This window comes from Chelonia mydas, chromosome 7 (genome assembly GCF_015237465.2).
Source record: "Chelonia mydas isolate rCheMyd1 chromosome 7, rCheMyd1.pri.v2, whole genome shotgun sequence".
NCBI classification, from domain to species: Eukaryota; Metazoa; Chordata; order Testudines; family Cheloniidae; genus Chelonia; species Chelonia mydas.
In genome coordinates this window covers 31,688,201-31,713,649 of record NC_057853.1, presented here as the reverse complement: position 1 = coordinate 31,713,649, position 25,449 = coordinate 31,688,201, and the positions used below count along the sequence as shown (strand labels likewise).

The 25,449-nt window shown below is 59.3% G+C and overlaps 1 protein-coding gene across 3 annotated transcripts in view; it reads right to left on the bottom strand.

Annotated features, from left to right (window-relative positions):
* Window positions 1–901: 901 nt before the first annotated feature.
* Window positions 902–25,449, bottom strand: part of ATG2A (autophagy related 2A) — a 38,443-nt gene continuing 13,895 nt past the window's right edge. For 2 of the 3 annotated variants that reach the window (XM_037904559.2, XM_037904560.2), the window contains exons 12-42: window positions 24,825–24,984; window positions 22,937–23,035; window positions 21,708–21,881; window positions 21,283–21,535; window positions 20,458–20,560; window positions 19,989–20,151; window positions 19,386–19,528; window positions 18,572–18,732; window positions 17,842–17,999; window positions 17,150–17,300; window positions 16,119–16,312; window positions 15,468–15,548; window positions 14,273–14,379; window positions 13,518–13,610; window positions 12,623–12,693; window positions 12,019–12,095; window positions 11,459–11,629; window positions 10,058–10,184; window positions 9,462–9,685; window positions 8,939–9,168; window positions 8,720–8,855; window positions 8,279–8,473; window positions 7,706–7,807; window positions 6,352–6,436; window positions 5,066–5,258; window positions 4,482–4,554; window positions 3,345–3,427; window positions 2,930–3,051; window positions 2,441–2,595; window positions 1,748–1,900; window positions 902–1,504 (exon numbers count right to left, since the gene is read on the bottom strand). In XM_037904559.2, coding sequence (XP_037760487.1) covers window positions 1,268–1,504; window positions 1,748–1,900; window positions 2,441–2,595; window positions 2,930–3,051; window positions 3,345–3,427; window positions 4,482–4,554; window positions 5,066–5,258; window positions 6,352–6,436; window positions 7,706–7,807; window positions 8,279–8,473; window positions 8,720–8,855; window positions 8,939–9,168; window positions 9,462–9,685; window positions 10,058–10,184; window positions 11,459–11,629; window positions 12,019–12,095; window positions 12,623–12,693; window positions 13,518–13,610; window positions 14,273–14,379; window positions 15,468–15,548; window positions 16,119–16,312; window positions 17,150–17,300; window positions 17,842–17,999; window positions 18,572–18,732; window positions 19,386–19,528; window positions 19,989–20,151; window positions 20,458–20,560; window positions 21,283–21,535; window positions 21,708–21,881; window positions 22,937–23,035; window positions 24,825–24,984 — 4,474 coding nt within the window. In that variant the 3' untranslated portion in view covers window positions 902–1,267. Of the gene's footprint in view, window positions 1,505–1,747; window positions 1,901–2,440; window positions 2,596–2,929; window positions 3,052–3,344; window positions 3,428–4,481; window positions 4,592–5,065; window positions 5,259–6,351; window positions 6,437–7,705; window positions 7,808–8,278; window positions 8,474–8,719; window positions 8,856–8,938; window positions 9,169–9,461; window positions 9,686–10,057; window positions 10,185–11,458; window positions 11,630–12,018; window positions 12,096–12,622; window positions 12,694–13,517; window positions 13,611–14,272; window positions 14,380–15,467; window positions 15,549–16,118; window positions 16,313–17,149; window positions 17,301–17,841; window positions 18,000–18,571; window positions 18,733–19,385; window positions 19,529–19,988; window positions 20,152–20,457; window positions 20,561–21,282; window positions 21,536–21,707; window positions 21,882–22,936; window positions 23,036–24,824; window positions 24,985–25,449 lie in introns of those variants that run through there. The other variant, XM_037904561.2, reaches the window with a different exon arrangement.

Here is a 25,449-nt window from a genome sequence, read left to right as displayed (position 1 = left end):
TGACAGAACCATGGGGCACCCCCCTTCTGTTTGCCCCTGGCTTCCCCGGAAGCTGACTCTGTCCCAAAGCATGGGCCTTGCCCCTCAATGCAGAGCTCCCCAATGCCTGAGACAAAGGCAAGATGGGACCCAGGAGGCAGAGCTGGAGCAGTTCAGCCTGGGCAAGATGCAAATGTGGCCTTTAGGGGATAATAGCCTACGACCACTGCCAGCTGACAGAGAAGCTCCTTTCACTCAATTAGTACAAGCCTGTTCTAGGAGGCTGGGGGTGCTAGATTTGTTTTGTGCTTGCACCCCCTTAGGGATAAAATAAGCCAGGCGCACTGGTTTCCACTGGCTGGCAGGTCTGTAGGGACCTTTCTGCAGTGCTCCAGGGAGGGATACAAATGGGAGAGGGGGTGCAAGGACAGTTTGAAGCCCAGAACACCTGCCTTACAGTGACAGACTAAAGTAGCTCAGGCTAGTCGGTATCAGCAAGAAAAGGGGAAGCGGGTGACTCTTTCAAAGCAGCTCAGTGCCACCAGCCAGTACCATGTGCCAGCGGCTGCACAGCCAGCTCCACAACACAACAAACCGGCAACTGGGATGGCACGGGTAGGAGCAAGCAGGGCATTGCTAAAGATGGGTGGAGGGAGAACGTAGCTCCTCATGTGGGCACTGCCAGCAGGGGGACAGGCATCTGGGCCCCCCACCCCTGAACAGGGACACCATCCCCCCACCCCAGGCCAGGTGAGGCGGACGGTTTCAGCTGAGGATCTTGTTACCCCACAATCCCCTCCAATGCCAGCAGCTGCGGAAAGAAGGGGACCAAAGGTCCTTATTCCCTGCGATCTGATGCCCCAGGCCCCCGCAAAGGCTGCCTGGGACATGGGGCTGGAAAAAGCCGGGCCAAGGGACCAAGTGAAAACCACTCACTTCCTTTAATACTCAGTCTCCTCATTTGGTTTTGGGGGAAGGGGGCTGCAGGGATCATGCAGGGGAGGACTCAAGGGGCTGATCAGTATAAAAGCAAGTCCCAAGCGACCACGAGGCGGGGGGTTAAATTAGGAGCCCCCGCTTATCTCAAGTTGACAACATGCCCCCTTCGCACTGCGGTTCCTTGGTTCGAATTGCAGCCCCTACCGCACTGTGTCCTTGGCACGGCCTGGTCGGAGGGGTCAGCGGCTCCTAGAAGGGGGTGGGATTTGGCGCCCCCCCAGAGGAGGAGGGGATGGCTGGCCGTCACAGTGTCTGGGGGGCTGGGCTCTGGGGCACAGTCTGTACCCCGTCAGTCCTGGCTCTCCTCCAACCGCCACTTGAGAGACTCCTCCTTGCGGGCGTCTGGCTTGATCTGGTTGCGCATCCCCCCCAGCAGGTTCGAGGTGGCCTCTGAGGCCACGATAAGGGGTTTGACCACGGTTGGAGGGATCTGGCGCAGGACTCCGCCCACCGCCCCTGTGATGCCCTTCTGCTCATGGCCCCGGGCAGCCACGTCGCAGATGGTCTGGGCGGTGTCAATCACACCCTGCAAGGGAGCAAAGAGGAGCGGTTAGTGGGGGGGGTGTGGGGGTGTGTGTTGTGTGTGTCACGGTTAGCCCGTGGAAGTACCTGACACCAGATCTAACTGGAATTTAAAACGATAAGACTCCCAACCTGAATGCTTCTAGGCCCGTCACCCGGGAGGGTCAGGAGGGAATTTCCAGTAGTGGGAGCAGCCTTGGCCCCCTGCATGGAAGGGGACTGGCCTTAGCACAGGGAGGAACCATACCTCTCGGAAGGTATCATAAGCCTTGGCCACGCCCTCACGGAGGTCAGCTGGCTGCTGGCCCCGGCGCAGTTTCCGGGCGTACTTCTTATGCAGTAGGGTCCGTGTCACAGGGGAGGTTGGAGACAGGATGTCATAGACTGTCTCAGCTGTGGCCTGGCAGGAGCAGGGGTACATTAAGAGGTAAGAGACCCCAACAGCACCCCCTAGTGAGAGCCCCGCACATCCCAGCTTCCTCTCCCACACCGTATACACACAGACCCCTTCCCCCCAGATTCACCCTTAGTCCCCTCACTCCACCACACACAGACACACTCTCCAAGTCCACCCTCGACCACTGACCTGGCCTACGAGCCAGAACTGACTCAAGACAAGAAGAAAGCATCCCTAGAAGGGGAGTAGGGACTAGTTGGTTAGAGATGAGGGGTGAGGGACTGGAAACCAGGACTCCTGGGTTCTGTTCCCAGCTTTACCACTAACTTTGGGCAAGTGCCTTCCCCTCTCTGAACCAATTTCCCTCATGACAAAGGGATGGGGGGCTTAGTACCTGAAAAGCCCTTTCCGATGCTATTGCAGACCCTTGGCTCCTTTCCCCACTCTGCCTTCCATGCTGGCTACAGCCCCGCCCCAAAGTGCTGGGGTGGGGGGTGGCCTGTCCCAGGCTGTGGATGGATGGATGGGAGGGAGGGTTCTCACCTGTATGGCCTGCACCAGGCGGTTGCTGAGCTCCAGGGCAGCTGAGGCTGTGGAGGTCCCAAAGGAGGCAGCCCCGCGCTGCAGCCCCCGGATGATGCGCCCATCCTTGCGGTACTGTTCGATGGGCAGCCAGAACAGGTCACGCAGACCGTGGACTAGGGGAGGAAAAAAAAGGGGCCAGCTTAGCCGGACGTGGAGGAACACCATCGCGTCCTACCCGCCTCCATCGCCCCCACTATGCTTGGCCCCCATCACCCACTCCACACTTGCTCCAAGCCTCCATCCCCCCTACCTCCCACCTCTCCACACTCACACCAGCCCCCCACCCCCGCATCTCCCCTCCTCCATCACCCACCCCTTATGTCCTGACCCATGCCCTCTCCCCTCCCCCTGATCTAGAGCGAGGTGGTTCTCCCCACACAGGGGCTTGGCACAAAGCTGGGGGGAGCCCTGTGCAAGGAGGGGGTGAGGGCTGTGCCAGGAACTCACAGAGCTGGACGACCGAGTGCATGGGCCCCACACCACCCAGGATGCCTGGCAGCTGGTTCTTGCGGATGTCCGTCAGCCACTCAGTGAGGGCGTAGCTGATCACTTTGTCCACGCCCAGGAGCCTGGGGGGGGGGAAACAGACAGAGGGCATTGTGGGAAAGAATGACCAGCCCCAACCGTGCCCTCTTAGAGATGACTAAGCCCTGGAGCCACGCTACAGACTGCGCCCCGCCCCCTCCCCAGCAACTAGCAGGGCCCCAGCGGTGCCCGTCAGAGTAAGAGAGTGGGGCAGAAACAGGGAGCTCCATCCCCGAGTCTGAGCCCTGCATGGGCACAGCCCACACCCACTGCCTGCACTGACTCCGCCTCCCCCCGGCCCCCCAGGACTGGGCACGTCCCAGGCCCCCCAGTTCACCCATGTCTGCAGCAGAGGCGCTTGAGCTTGAGCTCAGAGCAGTTGAGCTGGGCCAGGCCGATGAGGATCCCGGCAAAGGTGCCCTGAAGAGGGGGAGAGAGAAAGGGTTAAAGCACTGCTGATGCACAGCCCACACCCCTCCCCCACAGCCCCCCCGCAACACTCCCTATCCCACACCCATCCCCCACACCTCCATATATGCACAGCCACTCCCCTCGTACCATGTGTACCCTGCATTCCCCTGCTCCTATCTATGCACAGCTCCCACCCCCCGGCACTGCCCTAACCCACAGTGCAATGCACACAGCCACAACCTCCCCCCCCCACCCCCAATAGCAGCCAGGCACTCCTCTGTTCTAAACCTGGTTCCCACATTCAGCCTTCCTTGCCTCAGTTTCCCCAGTTCTAGAATGGGGATTACTCCTCCTATGAACAGCAACCTCCCCCCCTAAATGCAGGCATGTCTCCACTCCCACCCTCCAGGTACCTCCCCCCCTCCCCCCCCGCAGCTGGCAAAAGAGGTTAGCTCTGTCCCCACTGCCCAGGCAACCAGGGTCAGTTTTGATGGGGTCTCCCCAGGCCAGTCTGATCTCAACTGACACCACCTGAACTTGTTCCACACCAGTAAACTCCACCCTGACCCCAGTAGCATTCAAACCAGTGACCTAAGGGTCAAAGGTGTCACGGATAGTCCCACTGCCCCCTCTAGTGCCAGCTCCCGGGGCTACATTAAGGCCCACCAGACAACAGCCAAAGGAGTGGATTCTCACCCCCTGGAGAGGCTGCTCAGCACTCCACCCCCAGACCCAGTAGAGAGGGAGCAGCATCCCCACCCCACAACTCTAGAGCCTGCCCCACTCCAACGTCCACCAGTACCAGAGCCCACCCCCCACACCCACACACCACCCTGGGCCAGATGCCACCCCAATACCTCCCCCCACCCCCACTCCCATCCAGGGCCAGATCCTGCCCAAAAGCCACAGAGCTCATCCAACACTATCCCCCTCCATCCCCAGTCCTTCCAGCAGGAGGCAAGAAGCTCTGTCTAGTTGGGGAGGGAGAGAGGGTCTGGGATTCCCCACCACCTCTGCCCCACCCAGAGGTTCACTGGCATCTCCACACCCCAGCCTCACTTACCACCTGGTCCATGGTCATATGCTTCCCATGATAGTCCAGCCAGATGGGCACTTCCGATGTGAACCGGAACTCCCTGGGGATCAACCAATCGGGACAGAGAGCTAGAGAGACTGGCAGACGAGGGGGCAGGACTTACAGCCGGGCCACCTCATGGGCACAGATCTTACGCTAAGCAGAACCCGAGCCTGGATGGAGACCACCAAAATCTTGGAACTGCAGGCAGCGGGGGTGGGGACTCAGCAGGGGGCGCTCCCCCCCCCCCTCGCCGCAATGAGCGCTGACCCAGTGCAGTGCTAGGGGGCGCTGTGCTGCAGGGAGCAGAGATCAGTACGAAGCACTCTGCCAGACAAAATGTGTAACTAAGGTCCTGCTGCTGTGTGGTCACTGATGGTCCCCCCCGGTACGGATCAGGCTGTGAGGAACTCCATGAGCCGGGCCGCATTCTATCTTCCATCATTTCTGTTCTGCCTCATTCACCCCTCATGTTCCCCCACCCACCGCTTCAATTCGAAATAAGATCCCCCTTCGCTGATCACTGTGCAGCAGCCCCTTCGCCCCACCCCAGAGGCAGCAGCATCTCGTACCTAAAGTAGATGGGTTGGTCCGTGGAGGACGAGGCATTGGAGGAGGAGCTGTTTTCGCTCAGTGTGGGCTCCACAGAAGCTGTCATCTCTACCCCCCCTGCCACCAACCCTGGCCCCCGGCTCCCTTCCTGCTCCTTCCCCAGAGATTCTGACTCAGTGGCTGGGCTGGCTCGGACCCCTGGATCTGGGCGGGCTAGTGGGCGGAGAGAGAAAAAAAAAAAAAAAAGGTGGTCAAAGAGCAGGGGCTTCACATGCCTCCCCCTGCTCAGCATCTCAGTTTCCCCCTCTCTAACTCAGCAGGCTGTACCTAGGGGCGGGCAAACTTTTTGGCCTGAGGGCCACATCGGGTTTCCAAAATTGTATGGAGGGCTGGTTAGGGAAAGCTGTGCCTCCCCAAACAGCCAGGCGTGGCCTGGCCCCCACCCTCATCCAACCCTCCCTCTCCTTTCTGACTGTCCCCTCCCCCCCCCAGGGACCCTTGCCCCATCCATCCCTCCCTGTCCCCCGACTGCCCCCACCACCCCATCCAACCCCCCCCTTCCTGACTGCCCCCCTGACACCCCTGCCCCCATTCAACCCCCCTGTTCCCTGCCCTCTCACCACCCCAACCCCTATCCACACCCCCGCCCCCTGACCACCACCCCGAACTCCCCTGCCCTCTATCCAACCCCCCCCCACTCCCTGCCCCCTTACTGCGCTGCCTGGAGCACCGGTGGCTGGCAGCGCTACACCCACGCCGCCCAGAGCACCGGGACAGGCAGTCGTGCCGCCGCGCAGCACAGAGCACCGGGTCAGGCCGGGCTCTGCAGCTGCGCTGCCCGGCCAGAGCTCGCAGCCCTGTCGCCCAGAGCATTGCGCTGGCGGCGCAGTGAGCTGAGGCTGCAGGGGAGGGGAACAACAAGGGAGGGGCCAGGGGGCTAGCCTCCCTGCCAGGAGCTCAGGGGCCAGGCAGGACGGTCCCGCAGGGGCCGTAGTTTGCCCTCCTCTGCTGTACATGCTCTTGGCAGCTCAGGCCTTAACAACACCCCCATCTTGTGGTGACAGGTGGTAGTGTAGCTGGCAGAGCCCATGAAATGCACAGTCAGGAGGAGCCCAGGTTACAGTTACTGTAACTCTTGGTGTGGCCAGACGCTCACGTGGCCCGAGAGTCTGTCCCCCTGCCTCAGTTTCCCCAGCATTAGAAAGGTTTATGCCAGCGCTACAAAGAGCCAGAAGACCCTCAGAGGAGGAAGCTTTATCCCTCCCCAGCCAGCCAGCCCGCACCTCTGGGCTGCCCTTCAACTCACGTTCTGTCCCAGCCTCCATGGGCAACACAGGGTTAATGCTGGCAGCCAGGCTGGTGAAGAAATCCTTCAGGAAAAACAAGGCATCCTGGTGGTGGGGGGAGAGACAGCAACAGGCAGTGTTATACTGGAAGGTGGGCAGCCCTCAGTCACAGACCTGGCTGTGCTAATTACCATTCTTTTAGGCTAAACGGAAGGAGCAGTTAAGCCCCTTTATGAGGGAAAGAGCTGGAAACAATAGAAGCCACTGCCCAAGGCCACAGGCATGAGCCATGTGGGCTGTGGGGTTTCCAGACCGGCTGCAAATGCAGGGGCTGGGGGATTGCCTGGCAAGCTGGGTGTGCGCGCGAGGCAGAGAGCCAGCACACAGCAAGAGAAGCAGAGGTGAGTGTGGCCCTGGGAGACAGAGCTCCTTGGACACTGGGCTAGCTTAGAAATTGTGAGCAAGGAACCAGCTGTTCGTTCCTGCTGTGATCAGGGACACAGGACCGTGGGCAGGGGTGAAAGTGGGCCGGTACAGCGTACCGGTAAGAAGCCGGTACCGTCCCATACGCAGACCATGTTAAAGTGCTGCCCTTCCCCGTCAGTGGCCTTGCCAGTAGGGATCCCACCGGCAGGGCCGCCGATGGGGGAGGCAAAAGGGGCCGCTGCTCCGGGGCCAGCGATTTAAAAGGGCCCAGGATTCCCGGCCACCCCTACCGCAGCAGCGGCCGGAGCCCCAGACCCTCTAAAATCGCTGCTGAGCCCCTGATCCCCCAGTCCCCCTTCTGCCTGAGGTCCCGCCCCTTCCAGGGGCCGGAGCTGGCCCCCATACCGGTAAGAATTTAATATTCCTTTCACCCCTGGCTGTGGGGACGTTCATTGCAAGCAGACAGGATGGCACCGGAGAACTTGCCCCCTCACGTCATCAATTTCTCCTCCCCTTGGGAGCAATCACTTGGCAAAACGCCAGATGCTGGCAAATCGCTTGGGCCAAGGGAGCACCAGGCAGAGTCTGAGCCCATCATTCGCAAAGGAGGGGGTGGGAGGTGGGGGATCCTTGAATGGGGGCTGGGGAGGGACAATGCTGAACCCCAGGAAGTTGGAGCTCCAGGAGACAAAGAGTTGCTTCCATTCATACTTGGAGACACAGGCCTTTCTGCTCTAGGGGGCACCAGCTCTGATCCAGCCCCACAGCAGGGAACTGGCTTACAAGGCCTTTCCCCTTGAGGGGGTGCTGGTCTGAATCCAGAGCCAGGTCATTAGGGACTGGGGAGGGGGAAAATGTTTCTGGATCAGGGCTCCCCCAGGGTGTGGGGCCAGGGCAGGGAGTCTCTAGGCAGGGCCCATGGAGCTATCTATCTGTAGCCCCGCTCACCTGGTCGATGTTGAGCCGCAGCGGCAAGAGGGAGACGCGCAAGCAGCACTCGGGGCCGCCCAGCCCGGCCTCAGGGCAGACATGCAGGGCCTTGATGGTGAGCTATGGGGAGAGGTGGCCGTCACTCATGGGGAGAGGAAGGGGAGGGTACGGTCCACTGCCCTCCCTCAGCAGGGATGGAGCAAGCACCCCACCCCTCCCGCAGTTCAGATCCTGCACCCACCCCACACCAAACCCTGCCCCCCAGAGCCCTCCCCCTGCTCAGATCCCACCCCTCCCCCCAGAGCCCACCCCTATACAGAGCTCACTGCCCCCCCACCCCAGTGCCCAACCCACACCAACCCCCTCCCTTCATGCCCACCCCAGATACCTTCCCCATCCCCCAACTGCAGTGGCTGCCCCACACCAACAGTCCTCAGAACTCACCCCTACCCCAGGCCTGGATCCTACCCCCCAGCCTCTCCTTAAACCCCAGCACTCACCTCATGTCAACTCCCTAGTATCTGCCCCTATCCCACCCTAGCCCCCCACCCCTGCCCCTTACCCATGCCTCTGTTAGCCCCCCAGCAGTACCATGTTGGAGTGGGCCCGGCGTGGCATCTTCTCGCTGGTGTACAAGTAGAGGAACTTGTTGATCTGGGAGGACGCCAGCCGGTCACGAATCTCCAGCTCCTGCACGATGAACACCTGCCGCGACACTGGCTGCTCCTCCAGCTCCGTGGACAGCTTCTCTGCCCCAGTGGGGTAGGTCTCATGCTGGAAGCTCACCTGGGGAGAAACTAAGGCTTGATAATAATGGGAGGGGGGTCCCTGACAGGCCAGACACACCCCGCAGAAGGGCTGGGAGCAGAACACGGTTCTATAGCATCAGGGGAGTTGAATATCATGTCTATGACAAGGAGGTCAGACCAATGGGCCTACCCAGCCCACTATCCTGTGGCAGGGAGTTCCCCAGAAAATCCTTTGTGGGACGGATGTTAAGCCCCACCCACTCACACATACCCCCGCCCTCACCTTGGTGAGTTGTATCTCCATGAGCAGGTCATGGAGGCGCCCGGTCCCGCCCTGCGTGCGCCAGGTGTTCTGGGGCCGGTTGGCCATGGAGGAGCGGGAAGGGGAGCTGCGGGCGCTTGACAAGCTGGGCCTCATCCTGTGGAGTGGGGGAGAGACAGGGTCACAGCTGTCCAGCCCAGCCCCAGGGCAGGCCGTGCCTGCCAGGAATCAAGGTCTCACCTGGGTGAGTGGGCGTGTCCTGGGGTGGCACGCCCGACCCCAAAGTCCCGCCCTCCATAAAGGTGCCAGACCACTGAGATCTCACGCAGCATGACCCGGCTCTCAGGCAATGGGAAGTGTGCCGGGGCCTTCAGCAGGTCTGTGCTGCCCAGCGGGCGCGAGAAGTAGCCATCCTTGATGGGCACCGGCCCCTCCAGCAGCTTTGTCACCACTGGCTCTCCGTCCTTGGGCTGGGGGAGGGGTGTGAGAAGAGGGGGAGAAGAGACACACACACAGGCAGGCCTCAGAGCAAATCAGTGGGCCCAGATGTCCAAACCCCACCCCCGATATCCCACTATTTCATCCTTCCTAAAAAATCCAGACATTTGGACCCAGCCCTGCTCCACCCCCAACTTTTCCCTATCCCTCCCAGCTCCCCATGGACCCCAAAGCCCTACCCCTGATCAGTCATAGCCCCCCGGGCCTCACAGCTTCCCCTCAGTCCCCCATCCCCGTGTGCCCCACAGCCCCTGCCTCCCCTTACTGGGATGCCCATGCCAGGCGCGTCCAGGATGCAGAAGTCGTCATTATCAGTGGCCTCACTCTCCTCCTCGCTGCCCTCCGAGGAGCAGAAATCTAGCCCCACTTCCACGGGCGCCGGGGGCAGGGCAGCAGGTGGTGGGGGGCAAGGCTTGCCCCCAGCACTGTTCTCCCCCGGGAAGAGATACACTGAAACAGGGGAGGTTTGGTGCAACTGCCCGGCCTCTCCTGGGAGGAGAGATTGACACTGGTGAGATTGGCCCCAATGAAATACCCTGCCATCCCGCCCGACGTCCGCCCTGCCTTGGATTGGTCCAAACAGGCCCCGCCTGCCCGACATCCCCCCCGCCCCTGGATCGAGCCAACGGCCCCTCCCCGGATCAGGACAATGGGCCCCTCCAGCCCCGGATTAGCCCATTCAGCCAGCTGACAATTTGGGGCATGGGGGTGACACTAATTTCTCTAGCCCTGCAGCAGGAGGGATGCAGCCACATGCCACCCAGCCCCCAACCCTTCCTCTCGACCCCCAAGGAGTTGTAGAGGCAGCAAGGGGACAGCGTGGTCCCCTCGGCTCCCCAGGCTCCCACCGGCACCCCCTACCAGACTCTAACGCCAGGTCCCTCAGGCTGCGGTCGGTGTCGATGAGGGCGTCAGTCAGGTCCCGCTGGTTAATGGTGGCCGTCTCAGCGGGCAGGCAGGAGGGCAGTGAGGCCGGGCTCTCTGACAGCTGGGGGCCAACAAAAACCAGGGGGTGTTATGTACCGAGTGATGAGTACCCATGGATCAGCACTGCCAGGGGAGAGCGCCCCCAGCTGAGCCCCACCCTGCTCCCTGGGGCACAGCACCCACTAGCACAGGGCGGGGGCACTTGGGTCAGTGCTGACGGCCAGGGGAGACACCCTCTATTGAGCTAAGTTCCCTCTAAGCTTCGTGGCCACCTATTAAGCCCCACCAGCCCCAGCACAGACCTGCCTCGGCCGGGGGAGAGGAGCCCCTCCCTCGGCCCAGCCCAGCTTCACCTGAGCTGCCGCAGCCAGGGAGAGAGCTGGAGGGGAGTCCTGTCTCCCCACTGCAGCCCTGGGGCAGTCAGAACCCCAAACCCCCCATCCCTGGCCCCACCCCTGAGCCTGCACTCCAACCCTCTGCCCCAGCCCTGAGCCCCCTCCCGTACCCCAAACCCCTCATCCCCAGCCCCACCCCTCATCCTAACCCTCTGCCCCCTCCCACACTGAACCCCTCAGCCCCACGCCCACCACATGAATTTTGTTATGTGCACCAATATGGAGGTGATGTCACACGTCACCTCCATATTGGTGCACATAAAATTCACTCGGCACATGGACTTAAAAAAATTAGAGGGAAGACCGATACTGGGCCCTCGTGCCCTGCAGAACAGTGCCTCCTAGTGCCACACAGCAGTACTGGAGTCTGCTCCGATTGCCAGGGCAGAGCACCACCTACTGAACTCCCCCATGTCCCTCCAGCATATGCCTTTCCTTCACAGCTGTTAAGGCCAGACCATCAGATCATCCTGTCCAAACTCCTGCAAAACGCAAGCCAGAGAACTTCCCCATGAGATCCCTGCATCCAGCCCAGACCTGAGGGTTGAGCTAGAGTGCAGCTCGGAGACAAACACCAAGTCTTGATTTAAAGACCCTCAAGGGCTGGAGACCACCCCGCATCCCTGCGAAAGTTGCTGCAATGGTGAATCTCTCCCCGCTAAAAAAGAAAAAAGTGTGCCTTATTTCTCCTCCGATTGGTGCAGTTTCAGGTATTGGATCTCACTGGGGTAGGTCCTCCAGCCATGCTCCAAACTGGCTCAACCCCACCTAACTAAACTACAAAAGATCCCTGCGCATGCCCCCCATTCAGGTACTGAACTGGCCTGACCCTGCTTAACTAGAGCATTGGAAGATCCCCATGCAGGTCCCCCATCCAGGCATCGAGCCAGCCTGACCTACTCAGCTAGGGATGACACCAGTCCAGACTTCCTCTCCCTACCTGCACCTTCTGGCCAGCAATCTCCGTGGGGCTGTCCTGCCGGGGTGGCGGGTGGAGGTCCCCGTGGTTGACCACGTACTGGATAAGGTTGGCCAGCATGGCGCAGGAGTCAGCACAGGTATGGAGATGCACCACGTTGTTGGAGCAGCGCAGCTCGAACAGCGGCTGGGTCTGGAGTGGAACAAAGCGAGTGGGAGACAGCCTGTGTCATACTGGGGTGGGGAGCTAGAGCAATGGGATCCCGGGTCCTTGGGAGAGGTCGGCACAGACAGCACAGGGCTCCTGAGGGGAGGTGGGGCTGCTTAGGTCCCGCAGGCTCAAAACACAGCAAGGCTGCTTCGAAAACACCAGAAGCTGCACTGGAGAAGGCTCACACCCCGCAAGGCTACAGCGAGGGACAAGGAGGGCTGAGAAGTCACCCGCCTCCTGCATTCAGCCACATGAAGTGTCCTCCCCACTCTGCGCAGTCACCTTTTAAGGGGGGGGTTCTCTCCTGGGATTTCCATTGCAGTTACCAGGCCCGCCCCCACCCTGCCCTTTCTGGCTGGGCTGGGCCTCACCAGCTTCCCATCAGCGCTCCCCTTCCACGTGGTGATGACCAGCTCGAGCAGATCCACGTCCAGTACACACACGTAATCTGAGGCCAAGGGAGAACAGAGATTCAGCCCGACTGGATCCCTGGGTCTATCCTGGGCTCTGGGAAGGGAGTGGGGCCTGGTGGGTTGGAGCAGGGAGGGCTGGGAGTCAGGACTCCTGGGTTCTGCTCCATGTTCGCTTTAATTTGGGCACTTCCTCCACACTCCTCTTTGTGCATTAGGTTCCCTGCAGCAACAACACACCCAGGACGGGGGACGGTTAAATCCATTCAAACATTTGGGAAACCCCTTGAAATCCACAGATGGAAGATTATTAAGCAATATGGGGTGTCTTCTACAGAGCCGCCTGCCACCATGCTGGGCTATGAGTGCTAGCTCCCGCATACAACTACTGACCAGGCGCAAGCTTGCTTAGCTTGAAAGACCTGCTGAGAGCCCAGTCTGAGGGGCTACGGGGGCATGATGCTTGAGGGATACCTGCTGCTCCCCAGCAGCCTTTCAAATAGCTGCTGTTTTCAGTACCCAGAGCACAGAAGAAGGATGGACACGCGGCCCGTCCAACTCTTACCCTTCCGCAGATCGACTGTCTCCACGTCGCATTTGTCAGACAAGTAGATGGCAGAGTCATCCAGAATAAACCTGGGGGAAAGGGAGTGACTTAAACTCTGCTGCCCCCCCACCAGTAGGCACATACCAGCCAGATCGAGTACAATCAAGATCTTGTCCATCACTGTACAATAACCATGAACACAAGGGCCCCATACAGTGCAATAGGTATCTGGCCCTGTGACACAGACCCCGACTCCCACCCTGGACCAAGGGAGTAAGTGCTGGGTAGCGGCTGGCTCAAGGAATAGGATGCCATTCTAGAGGGCATCGGTGCCAATCCAGCCCCGGGTGGGAAGACAGGGAACGGCACACAGGCCTTTCCCCTCTAGGGGCGCTGGCTCTGATCTGACCCCAGAACCGTGGGACTGGCTGGCTCGTGAGGATGGAGAACGGGATATGGGGCCTTCTAGGGGTGCCGGCTCTGTCCTGGCCCCAGGGTGGGGAGATTGGCTGGCTCAGAGAGGTGGGGAATGGGATACAGGATGCCAGCTGCTGTGAAGAGACTGTGCATGCTGGGGTGAGACTCCTCCAATAAGAGCACCTGGCCCACCGGTTCATGGCTACACCCCAGGTAACTGGAGCAGACACAGGCAAAGAAATCACTCAGGATTCCATCGTACTGGGCTCCTTCTACCACGCCCACCACCATGGCGTCCAGGCACCGTAAGATGGTGGCTCCAAAGCTGCTGACCCCATCTTCTTCCACACAAGCCAGCATTGGTATTGTGAGCAGCCCAGGCTCAGTCCAGAGGGAACAGGTCTCAAACCCCCTGATCTCACCAGCCCGGGGGAGGGACAGGCCCTCCCTGGAGTGGGCAGCTCTCTTGGGATGTCCCCAGCTGGAGGACGCCTACCTGAGCAGGAAGATTGAAGTATCCACAATTATGTTGCTGGACAAGGTGAAGGTCTCGGCCATGATGAGCACGCGGACGGGGAGGTACAAGGGCCTGAGGGGTGAGATGGTAGTGACAGAACCAGTGCCGGGGCAGGGTGTGGTGAGAGGGCTAAAGGAGCCAAGGAGAGTACCCGCACGGCAGGGTTATCCCACGCGTGCCCCGCCCCAGCCAAGATGGGATTGCAGCCTTCACAGAGGACAGATGATCCACAGCTGCCCTCTCCTAGGTCGTTACTCCTTGCTCTGAAGCATATGGTACTGGCCACAGCCGGAGACAGGATACTGAACCAGATGGCCCTCGGTTCTGATCCTGTCTGGCCGGGCCAGTGTTCCTGTCCCAGCTGAGACTATCTCAAGGTGACAGAGGCTCCCACCATCACATCGAATCTCCAGGATGCCAAGATAAGAAAGAGAGCAGACAGCAGAGACCAGGCTGGGAGGTTTTGCTTTAACAAAGACCCCACACCCCTCCCAGAGCTGGGGATAGAACCCCAGAGTCCTGGCTCCCAAACCCCCCTGCTCTAACCCACTAGACTCCACTCGCCTCTCTGAGCTGGGACAGAACCTGGGAGTCTGGATTTCCTCAGACCAGATCTGCTATTCTAACTTCTTTGTCTCACCTCTGTTCCTCCTGTACAAACAGCCAAAGGCCTCTCCTATTTTACAGCCACCCTTTTCCCCGTGCAGCCCATTTGCCTCTGCTCCCCTCAGTACCTGTAGTCAACTGCGCAGCAGAAGAGGTGGGTGTGCAGCACCGTAATGACCGTTGGGGGGACAAAGCCAAGAATTGGATCATCCAGTACGTCCAGGAAGTCAATCAGCTGAAAGAAAGGGCGACAGAGCGTGAGCGTGCACGCCCCAGACAGCAGGTTTTAATGGGAGCAGAAAGACCCGTGCTGATCCCCCCAGGTGGAGGATTCTCCCCACCCCCACCCGCCCCAGATCCCTGCATCCAGCCCCAGTGCCCTGTGGTTGAAGTAGGAGGATTCTCTTTAGACCAGGGGTGTCGGACATACAGATCCAGCCTGGCCAATGCATTTGTGTGGCCCGGAATCTCAGCTTTCATGAAAAAAGGAGCAAGTTTTTAGGCCTCACAGACTCCTCCATGTGCCTCGTGTATAAACAATTTCATGGCACCTGCCTGAGTCTGCCGAAAGCCTGAGCCAATGGCTGAGAGATGCGGGAGCTGCACTGAGTGAGAATGACACAGCGAGCTGCTAGTCTCAGAGCTGACCTTTCCACCTGACACACTCATCTGGCCCCGATCTGTAACAGATTTATCCTCACAAACACCCCTTGGAGGCAGGGCAGGGTTCTTATTCCCACTGCAGACTGGGAAACTGAGGCACAGAGGGGCAAAATGACTTGCCCACGGTCACAGCAGGCCAGTGGCAGAGCTGGGAATAGAATCCAGGTCTCCTGAGTCCCAGGCCAGTGCTCTAGCCACTAGGACACCCTGCCTCACTCCATCACCACTTTATAAGTAGGGAAAAAGAGGTCCAAAGTCACACAGGGAGCCTATGGCAGAGCCAGGAATTGAGCCCAGGTCTCAAGTCCCTGGCGAACACCCTAACCACTGGACAATCCCCATTCTCATCCAGATCAGCTATTCCACTGTTGATCACGACAGCAGAAGGAACCGGGTGGGGGCTTACGCCTGCAAGGGGCAAGAATTGCCACAATTAAACAGAGATTCAGGCCCTGCCCAATGAATGAGTTCGACCCCCCTTAGCTGGACACCAGGGCACGAGTCCAAGCTATAGAGGATCCAGCCTGTCCCCTGTCCCCATGCTGGTGTTGGCCCAGCTTCCATTCCTGGCCCTAAGTCTCCCTCAGCCCCATGGCTGCTACACTGCACACGCCCCTCTGCTATTCACTCCAGGATGGGTATTTCCGGCCCAGGACGTACCTGTGTGTACCAACTCTGATTGGTCAGCGCCATGTGATGTCGCATGGTGGCCCCTTCGAGCCTCAAGGTGACCAGGAACTCCTGGATTCGGGTTGCAAAAGGGAAGATTGGGAAAGCAAAGTTAAAAAGCAGGGAGATTTTCCACCCCACCCCAGACGGGGAAAGGCTCTACAATGGGCAGGATGGGGGGGAAGCCATTTATGAACCCCCTTAGGACATCTTCCCCCAAACACACCAGGCCAGTGGGCTTCTAGCACCCCCACATGCCAGTCCACCCCAGCTGGGCCCCATCCAGACCCATGGCTGTTCATGCCAAGTCACCCCCCACATGAGGCAGTGCACAGGAAGACAGAGCCACTTCTGTTGATTCATGACCATGCCAGATCAGAGGAGCCCTATTTGCTTCAAGCCAGAACTGTCCCGGTGGCTCTCTGAGGTGGGGAAGGGACAGAGGAGATCCTACAGGGTAACAGCCTCTAGGAACAGACAAGTCAGATGAAAGCTGGCGCTGAGATGTTTTAAGTTAAACAATAAATGCAGATCCCAGGGAGGGGTTGCTTTGGCTCTTAGCCTGTTTGGAGAAGGGAGAGCAGAGGGAGCCCTCCCAGCTGAGTCCCCTCTCCCTCAGCCCAGAGAGTGGAGACAAGATACCTTGATGTTCTTCTTCAAGTCCAGGTTGATGCGGATGGCAGCTGAGAGCATCTTGAGGGGCCTGTCCTTCCTGCCCCCTGCCAGCCCACTCAGCACCCCCTCCTCTGAGGAGTAGATTGTGGGGTGCAGCCTGTCAGGGGGGCTGAAGCTGGGGATCTCCAAACGACTGGCCAGGAAGTAGTCCTCTACCACAGCTGAGGGGACACAGAGTTTGGTTGGCTGGCTGGCTAGCCAGCCATCCCTCCCACTAACCCCCTCCCAGTGCCCTGTGCGGCAGAGCACTGGCCTGGGACTCAGGAGAGCTGAACTCTGTTCCCAGCTCTGCCACTGGCCTGCTGGGTGACGCCAGGTAGAGTCACTGCCCTGCTCTCCCTCAGTAAAATGGGGTAACGATCCTGACCTCCTTCATAACCCACTCAGACAGCTACTGATATGAACTCGGTATTAACAACTCTTGCAGCTGCATCCCCACCCCCTCCAGCATTGATCTGTCTCTTTAAGACCCACCGCCACCCTAGATGTCCCCCCACCACTCTGAACTACCGCAGGGTGCAAGAGCCTCCTCCTTTGCAATCCCCACTGCAGGGAACTGCCTCCTGGCAGACCTCAGCCCAGCTGCCTCTTTGGCTGCTCCCACCGGAGGTCACTACGAGGTTGGGCACAGAGGGCAGCGCAGGCCTGACCTGCTGCCCTTTGGCCTGGATGGGCCAAGTGAAACCCCAATTCCACAGCACTTCATGAGATCCCTGGAGGGCTCTGAAGAAATCAGACGGGTCCTGTGTGCCAGGGAGCAGGGCTGTGACTCGGCAGCCCTGGGATCTATTCTGTAACCATGGGCCCTTGCCAGTTGCCCAGCCAGTACGTGGGGATAGGTATGAATCCATGGCTCAGTGGGAGAGTCCTGGCTCCCAGCCCCCACTGCTTCAGCCCATCAGACACAGGAACAGAACCCCCGCTCTGACAGATGAGATCCTCCTCAGGACAGAACCCAGGAGTCCTGACTCCCTGCCCCCCCGCAGTTTGAACCATACCTTTATGATAAAGGGTGACTCTCTCTGACTCTATGCAGAGGTAGCCGAGCTCCTCCTGACCCTTGTACTGGGACACACTGAAGATGGTACAGTTGTCCACATCCAGCACAATCTCTCCATGGGAGTCATCCAGCTTCTTCCCCGCCTCACCCTGGGGGCAGAGGGGAAGGAGGATGAGGGTCGGACACCCCAGTGCAGACCATTGCCCTTCCATCCTGAAGGGTCAGATGGCAACAGTCACCCAGCACTGAGGAGCAGCAGCCTCTGGGATTGGATGCGAGGCTATTTATATGGGGATCCCTCACCTGGGGCTCAGATGCAGCCACCTCTGAGGAGGGGTGTGAGGCTTATTTAAACAGCATACAGCAGCATGGTACAGAAGGGAAGGATCCAGTACCTAATTCCAGAGGGAGTTGAAGGGTGGCGGGTGGGCATTTGGAGAATGACCCAGGTTTGCATTTGGCCTGGACACTAGAAGGAGCAGCTCAGTTCTACGGAAAAGTAGTAGCCCCCCATCCTGGGCCCTGCAGCACAGCACCACCTAGTGCCCTCCACATCGGCTCAGTGGGGAGGGCTCCGCTACCTTGCTCCCTGCAGCACCCAGAGATCTCCCATCCAGGCAGCGCCCAGGCCAGGCTAGCTGGAGCTCAGAGGAGATGGCCTGGCAGTGGGTCCCTGGGGGTTGCCCTCACCTTGGCCTCGCACAGAGCCGCCACCCTGCCCTTCAGGATAGTGACCACGGCGGAGAAACGGCTCTGCTGGTGTTGGCTCAGCTGGTCCCCCTTCCTCCGCTGAGCCACCACCTCGTCCATTGAATAGAAGTGAGAGGCCTCATCTTCAGAGTCCGAGTCTGATGGGGACAGGGAAGAGGAGGATTAGTGGCAGCTCCCGCTGCATGGGGAAACTGAGGCACAGAGGGGAAGATCTTGCCAAAGGTCACGTGAGGGCTGGGTACAGAACCCAGGAGTCCTGACTCCCAGCCCCCCTGCTCTAACCACTAGACCTCTGCTACCTTCAGAGCCAGGGACTGGACCCACAAGCCCCTTTCCTTATCCTGCATCCATCACAAAGCAAGCAACCATGATGCTATTCCCAGAATCCTTCACTCCCCATTTCCATTAAGGCAGGGGTTCTCAAACTGGGGGTCGGGACCCCTCAGGGGGTCGCGAGGTTATTACATGGGGCGTCGCGAGCTGTCAGCCTCCACCCCAAGCCCCGCTTTGCCTCCAGCATTTATAATGGTGTTCAATATATTAAAAGGTGTTTTTAATTTATAAGGGGCGGGGGGTCGCACTCAGAGGCTTGCTGTGTGAAAGGGGTCACCAGTACAAAAGTTAGAGAACCCCTGCATTAAGGCTTCACAGGTCAGTGCAGATGACAGGAGCCTCTCTCTGGGTTTGGGGGCGGGGCTTGGCTCCTTACCCAGTTTAAAGGCAGACTTGCACATCTTGAAGTTATCCTGCCAATACTTGGGAGGGGGCGGGCGGCTGGGGAAGAAGGCCCCAGGTGCAGCACCTCCCGCAGACCCGGAGGAGCAAAGAAGTGGGCTGGCCGGCTCCCACATCAGCAAGTCGTTATTTATCCTGGGGAAGGAAAGGAAAGATGCTTCACGCTCACAACTGCCTTTGCCTCCCCTAGGCCAGGAGCCCCTCAAACCTTCCCCAGGCCCAGCGGTGTTTGTTATCGACCTGGCCCACCCGGTTCTGAGCACGGTACTGACACAGAAGGAGACGGCCCCGGCCTTAGAGAGCTTACCACAGAGTACTCTCACAGGGTGCTGCAGGGAACAAGATGGGCCACTCAATAGGCGCCACCTCCCATTTTGCAGGTGGGGAGACAGGCACAGGAAGCGATTTGCTCAAGATCGCCCGGAAAGTTGGCAGCAGAGGTGGGGATGGAACCCAAGAGCCCTGACTGCCAGCCCCACCCTGCTCCAACCACGAGAAGCCACGGCCCTTCCCGAGCTGGGAAGAGAACCCAGTAGTCTTGGGCCACCTGGGATCCATCTGCTCAGGCCTGGCCCGCCCCAGCCGACAGCTCTTCCAACCCCACACACAGCCAGGGCCGGGGCCCACATGAGCTGGGCACTGCCGGTGCCCCGCTCTGCGGACGGAAGGTCAAGAGTCCAGGGGGCAAGCAGGGAGGATTCAGGGCCTAATCCCTAGAGGCTGCCAGGCCCTGTGGCTGCTCCTTGCCAGCCAGGATACCCGGCTAGATGCCCCCGCTCCCCCGATACCTGTTATAGATGCTCTCGTAGACCTCCTTGCTAGGCAGGAAGATGTGGACACTGGGCAGGGTCACTTCTAGGGTGTATTGCGAGGCAGCCACTGTCTTGGCCTGGAAATCTGCCATCTCCTCAGGGTCTCCAGGGATCACCATCTAGGGGGGAGGCCAGCATAGGAAGGGTTAAAGACTTACAGGGACAGGCACCCACTTTAGCTGACCAACTACTAAACCAGAGGGCTGTCAAGATGGAGGCTGTGACGCCCATGTCAGGGGTCACAACCTCCCCCTGTCCTTTCCTTACTGGTTAATGGGAGGGGAGAGCCAAAGCTAGATGAAAAGGGAACCTGATATGGAAGGGGGTTGAGAACCCCAATTGGGCTGTTCTCATGTCTCCGAGGCTCCTCCCTCAGGATCATTCAGCCCATACCCTAGGTCCTCTCCCTGCTGCTTCCCTTGTATCCTGGTGGGCTAACTGAGCCACCTGCCCCAAAGACACCACTCATGCCTTTCCTGGCAGGATCAGACCCCCCTGGAAGGCAGGACGGTATTCCATGCTCCCACCCATACCACTATCTCCTCCCCACTGAGTACCAGGGAGGGCCGCCCCCCTTACCTCCTCAGTTTCATACATGGTCCTTTTGGAAGAGAAGGGGGAGGGCTCGGGCCGCCGCAATTCACAGGGACTCTCCACCATTGACAGATCCATCTCCTCCACCTTGTCCATCGCCAAGTCCCACTGGGACAGGCTGTGCTGGGGGGTCAGGGTCACCGTGATCCTGTGCAGGGCCGGGAGGAGGGAAAGTCAGAGGGCACAGGGGAAGCAATGTAGCCCCCTACAGGGCTACCTGCCCCCTTCTCAGATGCTGCAGTGAAATTTTGCCCCCAACACATCTGAGCCCCCGCCCCCCATGCACCACAGCAGGAGACACTCCATGCAACCAGAGGATGTATGATTGGATGACAATCAGCTGAGATGCAGATGAGGGAGGGAGCTGGTGGGATGGGAGGGGCTCTGGCGGAGGGAGCTGCTCCTACCAGGGTGCACATGGGGCAGGGAGATCAGCCCCCCAAAGCAAACTCACTTTGGGAAGAGGTATTTCTTGCCCAGTCCTTTGGCTGCAGGATCAAGGGCTTTGCTCACGCGGATGCAGGGTACGGAAAGCCTCTCACCGTCTTCGTACAGACCTGCAAGGAGAGTGGCTGGACTCAGTGCCCAGACACACCCCCATACCCTCCCAAATACTACCTTTCTACCCTACACCTGGAAGGAGTTTGTAAGGGGGCTGGGGGGAGAATTAAAGATGCAGGGCTCCTGGCTATCCCATCCCCAGCTCTGGGAGCAGAGCGGGGAGGGGCACAGGAATCAAGATTCCTGGGTTCTGTTCCGGGGTCTAATGGTTAGAGCAGATGGAGGTGGAGGTGGAAACCAGGACTCCTGGATTCTATTCCTGGATCTGGCAGAGAGGGAGGGCAGCCTACTGGTTAGAATAAAGAACAGTGTCAGGATGGCTCTGGTAAGAGCATGCAGGTTTCTGTAGCATCTACAAAACCAAGAGGGATCCATTTAGAAACATCCCCTTCATATTTTACAGCAGGAGACGTGGGGCCACATGTTCCCCCCCCAATTCAACCTGAACAGAGTGGGTCCCTGTAGGCCTCATGCCTTGTCCCTGAAGCCTGGGTTTGCCCGCCAGCCCCTTAGGGGAACAAGACACCCCTGGGAGGGTCGTTGGCAGCAGGGACCCAACCCTGGACCTATGGATCCTAGAGCCAGAGCAGACACTGTCCAAGTCTACTAGCCCAGAGGCCATAGCAGCCTCCTAACCTCCATAGGGAGCTGTGAGCCCCACTCAGGGCAGGGACAGACTTCCCAGGAGGCCTTGCAGCTCAGCCCTTCCCACGCTCACCATGCAGGTCGCTGAAGGTCACCTCCAGCCGGGTGGGCTCCCCGTGACCCCCCTGCCCTGCCCGCAGCTCCGTCTGGAACACCACATCAGTCAGCTCCAGTCGCAGGCTCTCTTTGCGCACAGCTTTCTCCATCCAGGGTCGCCGCTCCGGCTCGGGCCGCAGATCTGGCACTGGGAACTGCAAGCGCAGGGTGGCCTTGGGCGCTGCCAGCCGCACGGTTGTGTGCCTCTCGGGGGCATGGGGAGACTCTGCCTGGCGCCCAGCCACAAGAGGGGGAGAGAGGAAAGAATTAACAAGGGCCTCGTCTCCCTCCGGGTCCCCCGCCCGTTGCAGGCGCAAGCACCTCCTCCTCTGCAGCCAAATGGGAACAACCCCCCCCCCCCCCCCGCCCCCTCCTAGCAGATACTCCATCCCCCACACACACCACATGCATGTCTGCATGGAGGCCGGGGGCTTGATCTTGCATGGACGCTGACGCTGCCAGATGGAGGAGGGACCCAAGCCGGTCTAGGACACCCAGGTCCACATCAGAGTGGAACTCTGCCAGCTCCACCAACAGCTCCGAGCTTCGCTTAGCCCCAGTCTTCTTGAGATTGCTCTGCAGGGAGAGGGAGAGCCATCAGAGCCCTGGGAATGCCTCCCCAGCCAGGGGAGAGGCTGCTCTACATGGGGTGGGGGGGTGAGGGAGTTCGTTCTACAGAACACTGGAGAGTGAGGGGGAAGCTCAGGTGCTGCCCCCGCTCATCTGGGACTATACAGACTGTTGTATTATTGTAGGGTCTCTTGCGATTGCCAGTGTCTTATTCTAGGGTCACCCAGGAAGGCTGGGGCTTCCTTCTGTCTCCGCCTGCTTGGCTTTCCCTGCTGCTGATGCAGCCCCACCCACTCTGGCTGTGTAAGATCATGTGTCCCTGCAGGTCCCAGCACATGGAACTGAGACCTGCTGGCACTTAGCCACATGTCAGGTCAAGCCAACTGCAGGAGAGCTCCTGCCACAGTCAGGCCAGGCCAATGGAGTACCAACCTCAGGCCAAGCCACGGAGCACCAACCACAGAAGAGCTCCCCTCACCCAACCCGTTCAGGCACACTATTGAAGTGTGGGCATGTGGTTAAGGGACTGGATTGGACTCTGGACACTTCGGTACTATTCCACTGTGTGACCTTAGACCAGTCACTTCCCCGATTCCTGCCTCAGTTTCCCCATGAGAATAAACCCTTCCTTTGTCTAAACAGACTGAGCTCTTCGAGGCAGGAACCATCTCACTGCTGCAGTGCTCGGCACAATGGGGCATTCCCCCCCCGCCTCCACATCTCAGCTGGGGACTCCAAGTGCTACTGGAATACAATTTAATAGTAGCCAGGCAGAACCAACAAAGCCCTGACCTCAGGAGCACTTCCACTCCCAGACAAAGGGACAGGACCAGTGCTCCCATCACAGCAAGACCGATAACCCAGGACAGCCAGCGTCCCCCCACCTCCCTGCTGCGAGGGCCCAGTGCAATGCCATCAAGTGGCAGCCTGCGATGGCTCTGCTCCGTTTTGCCCAGTGGCTCCCCAGAGGAGAAGCCTGTTTGTGGGGCAGGAGGGGAGAAAAAAAACACACCAATCGCACTGACTCTCAAGACACCCTCCAGCCTCAGGCTGCTGCTCACCTTGGATGGCAGCTTCTCGGACTGCTTGTAGTGGATCTGGGCGCAGGGCCGGGCCGAGGAGTTATAGGTGAAGGCACTGGGGTTCTTGAAGGTCATTAGCTGAAGAGAGAAGGGGTGCGGTGAAGGTTTGTGCAGCAGGTCCAAACAGGAGATGCTCAGTCAGTTTCCCCAAGAACAGATTCAAGCTGCCCCACACTCACCCACCCACCCTTCTCTGGGGAGATGTTTCATCCCATTGGGTGCTGGCACAGTAGCTGCCAGGGACAAAAGGCTCAGGTGGCCTGGTCCTCTGATTAGACCTCTCCTGGAGAGGCAGTGCGCCCCGCTGGACACTCACCAGGCTGCTGTGTTTAGACCCATGGTCTTTAAGTTCCCCCTTTGTCTGCGCAGGGGCTTCAGTCACCATCCCTGTCCTTGGCTTCTCTGGCGCATTTCCGGGGCACAGACTGTCAGATACCCCTCCACTGAAGTGGGACCTTGCAGCCCAGCTGCCTTAGGCCCAGTGTCGTTGTGTCCCCCACAAGACACCCCAGTAGCTTACACTGGCCCTTTCCCAGAACTCCACCTGTGAGCAGGGCACTCTGGTTTATAGTTTAACCCTTCGGGACACATGATAGTGAAAGGCAGCAGACACAGACTTGCAGAAGGATTTTTGCAACCATCACTGTTCAGACAGCACAAGAGATCTACAGATCCTGGTAGACCCAACGCCTACACGCCATTCCCTGCCTCAGTTTCCTCACCACTGGGGCATTCTTTGTCATGGATGTTTAACAGCCCCTGTGCCCAGCAGCACACAGAGGGGCCAGAGCATGGAAAAGCCCAGCATGAGAAGAGAGGCAGGAAGAGGTGTCAGAAGTAGCTTTCCAAAGAGAAATGCTCTAGCCAAGGGGCCAGGCTGTTACAGAACCAGGAGGTTGAGCAGGAGGGCCCTGGCTTCCCTGAACGACACTGACCAGAACCCAAAAGACTTTCAGGAGTGGGCAGGGCTCCGAGGGAGGGATAGAATTCAGGTGTTGTGTGTTCGTCCACAGAGCCGAACTCTCCTGTGCTTTCCAAGAGCAGAGTGTGCATTGAGGGGCCAGAGGGAGGTTTAAGGAGTTCCTTTGCGAAGCCTGGGTTCCTTGCTTTAACTGCAACATGGTCCCAAAGGGTTAATCTATATATAAACCAGAGAGCTCACGAAGGTAGAGCTCTGGGAGCAGCATGCATAAGCTACTGGGCAAATGTGGGAGGAGCGTCAGCACTGGTTTGGGGGCCCATGGCAGCTGGGCCGCAGCATCCCACCCCTCAAGGAGAAGGGCCAGAAAGGGAGTCTGCACCTCTGAAGTGTGTCAGCAAGGCCAGGACCGAGGCAGCAACTGGAGGCTGCTCAGGTCCAGTAAGCTTGAAAACACGTGGGATCCAAAGGTTGGGTCCATGCACCAGCCTGGTGCCTGGGTGTTCACAGGGGTGACTCCACCAGGGCTTTAACACCCCACCTCTGCCCTTTAGCGTCTGGATTAGGATCCCACAGGCTTTGCCCTGCCTGGGCATCAGCTGGTCCAGCTTTCCCCCCACCCCCCAACAGTAATTCCCCTCCCTCCTGGGGGTTTACACCCTTCTGATCCTTGCACATGCTCTCCCACCTCTCTCAGGCAGAGCCGATGGAGCACTGATAGCAGGAGCACTCCCCACTCCCCCACACTCTTAGGCAAAACAAATCTTCCCCACCACAGTCAGCCCTTACCCTGGGGCTCAGCACACCATGACTGCAGGCTGAGGTCTCATCCCCCTAGACACCCCGAAGCAACAGCCATGGTCAGGTCAGAAGCGAGGAGGGCCGGAGAGCCATGACCCCAGCGCCTAGCCCTGGGTGTGGCTCTGCCATCCGCTCACCACTCCTTACCTCGGTGTACTCCGGCTTCTGCTGCTTGCGCTCCGGGCTGGCGCTGGCCCACAGGCACTCCAGGATCTCCAGCATGCCGAAGCTCACCTCCGAACTGAGCACGTGCAGGGAGCCAGCTGCTCTCTGTTGGCAGGTGACCTGTAGGGCTGCTCCAGTCAGCCTGGGGCAGGAAGGCGGAGTCAGAGCCTGCAGTAGGGGGTGGAGGGGGGGTTTGACAGCCCCGGTGCTGGGGCCCACGCAGACCTCACAAGCTAAGCAGGCACAGGGACAGTCAGCACATGGATGGGAGACTTCAAGGAGTGAAGTGTGGAGGATGCTGTCCCCTCACAGTCCGTGCTTACCCCAGTGCCTCAGGAGCAATATTAGGGGGCACTGTGCTGCAAAGAGTGGAATGGGGGTGCTCTCCTTTTGCCCCAGCACTGCACTAGAGGGCACTGTGCCACAAGGAGGGGGTGCTCTCCTTTTTCACTCAGTGCCAACCCCAGCGTGTGCTAGGGGGGCACTGTGCTGCAGAAAGTGGAATGGAGGGGCACTTACCCCTCCCAATCAGTGCTGGCCCCAATACCCCAGCACAGCGCTAGAGGCGCTGTGCCCTCCCCTCCCAATCCATGCTGGCCCCACCTCC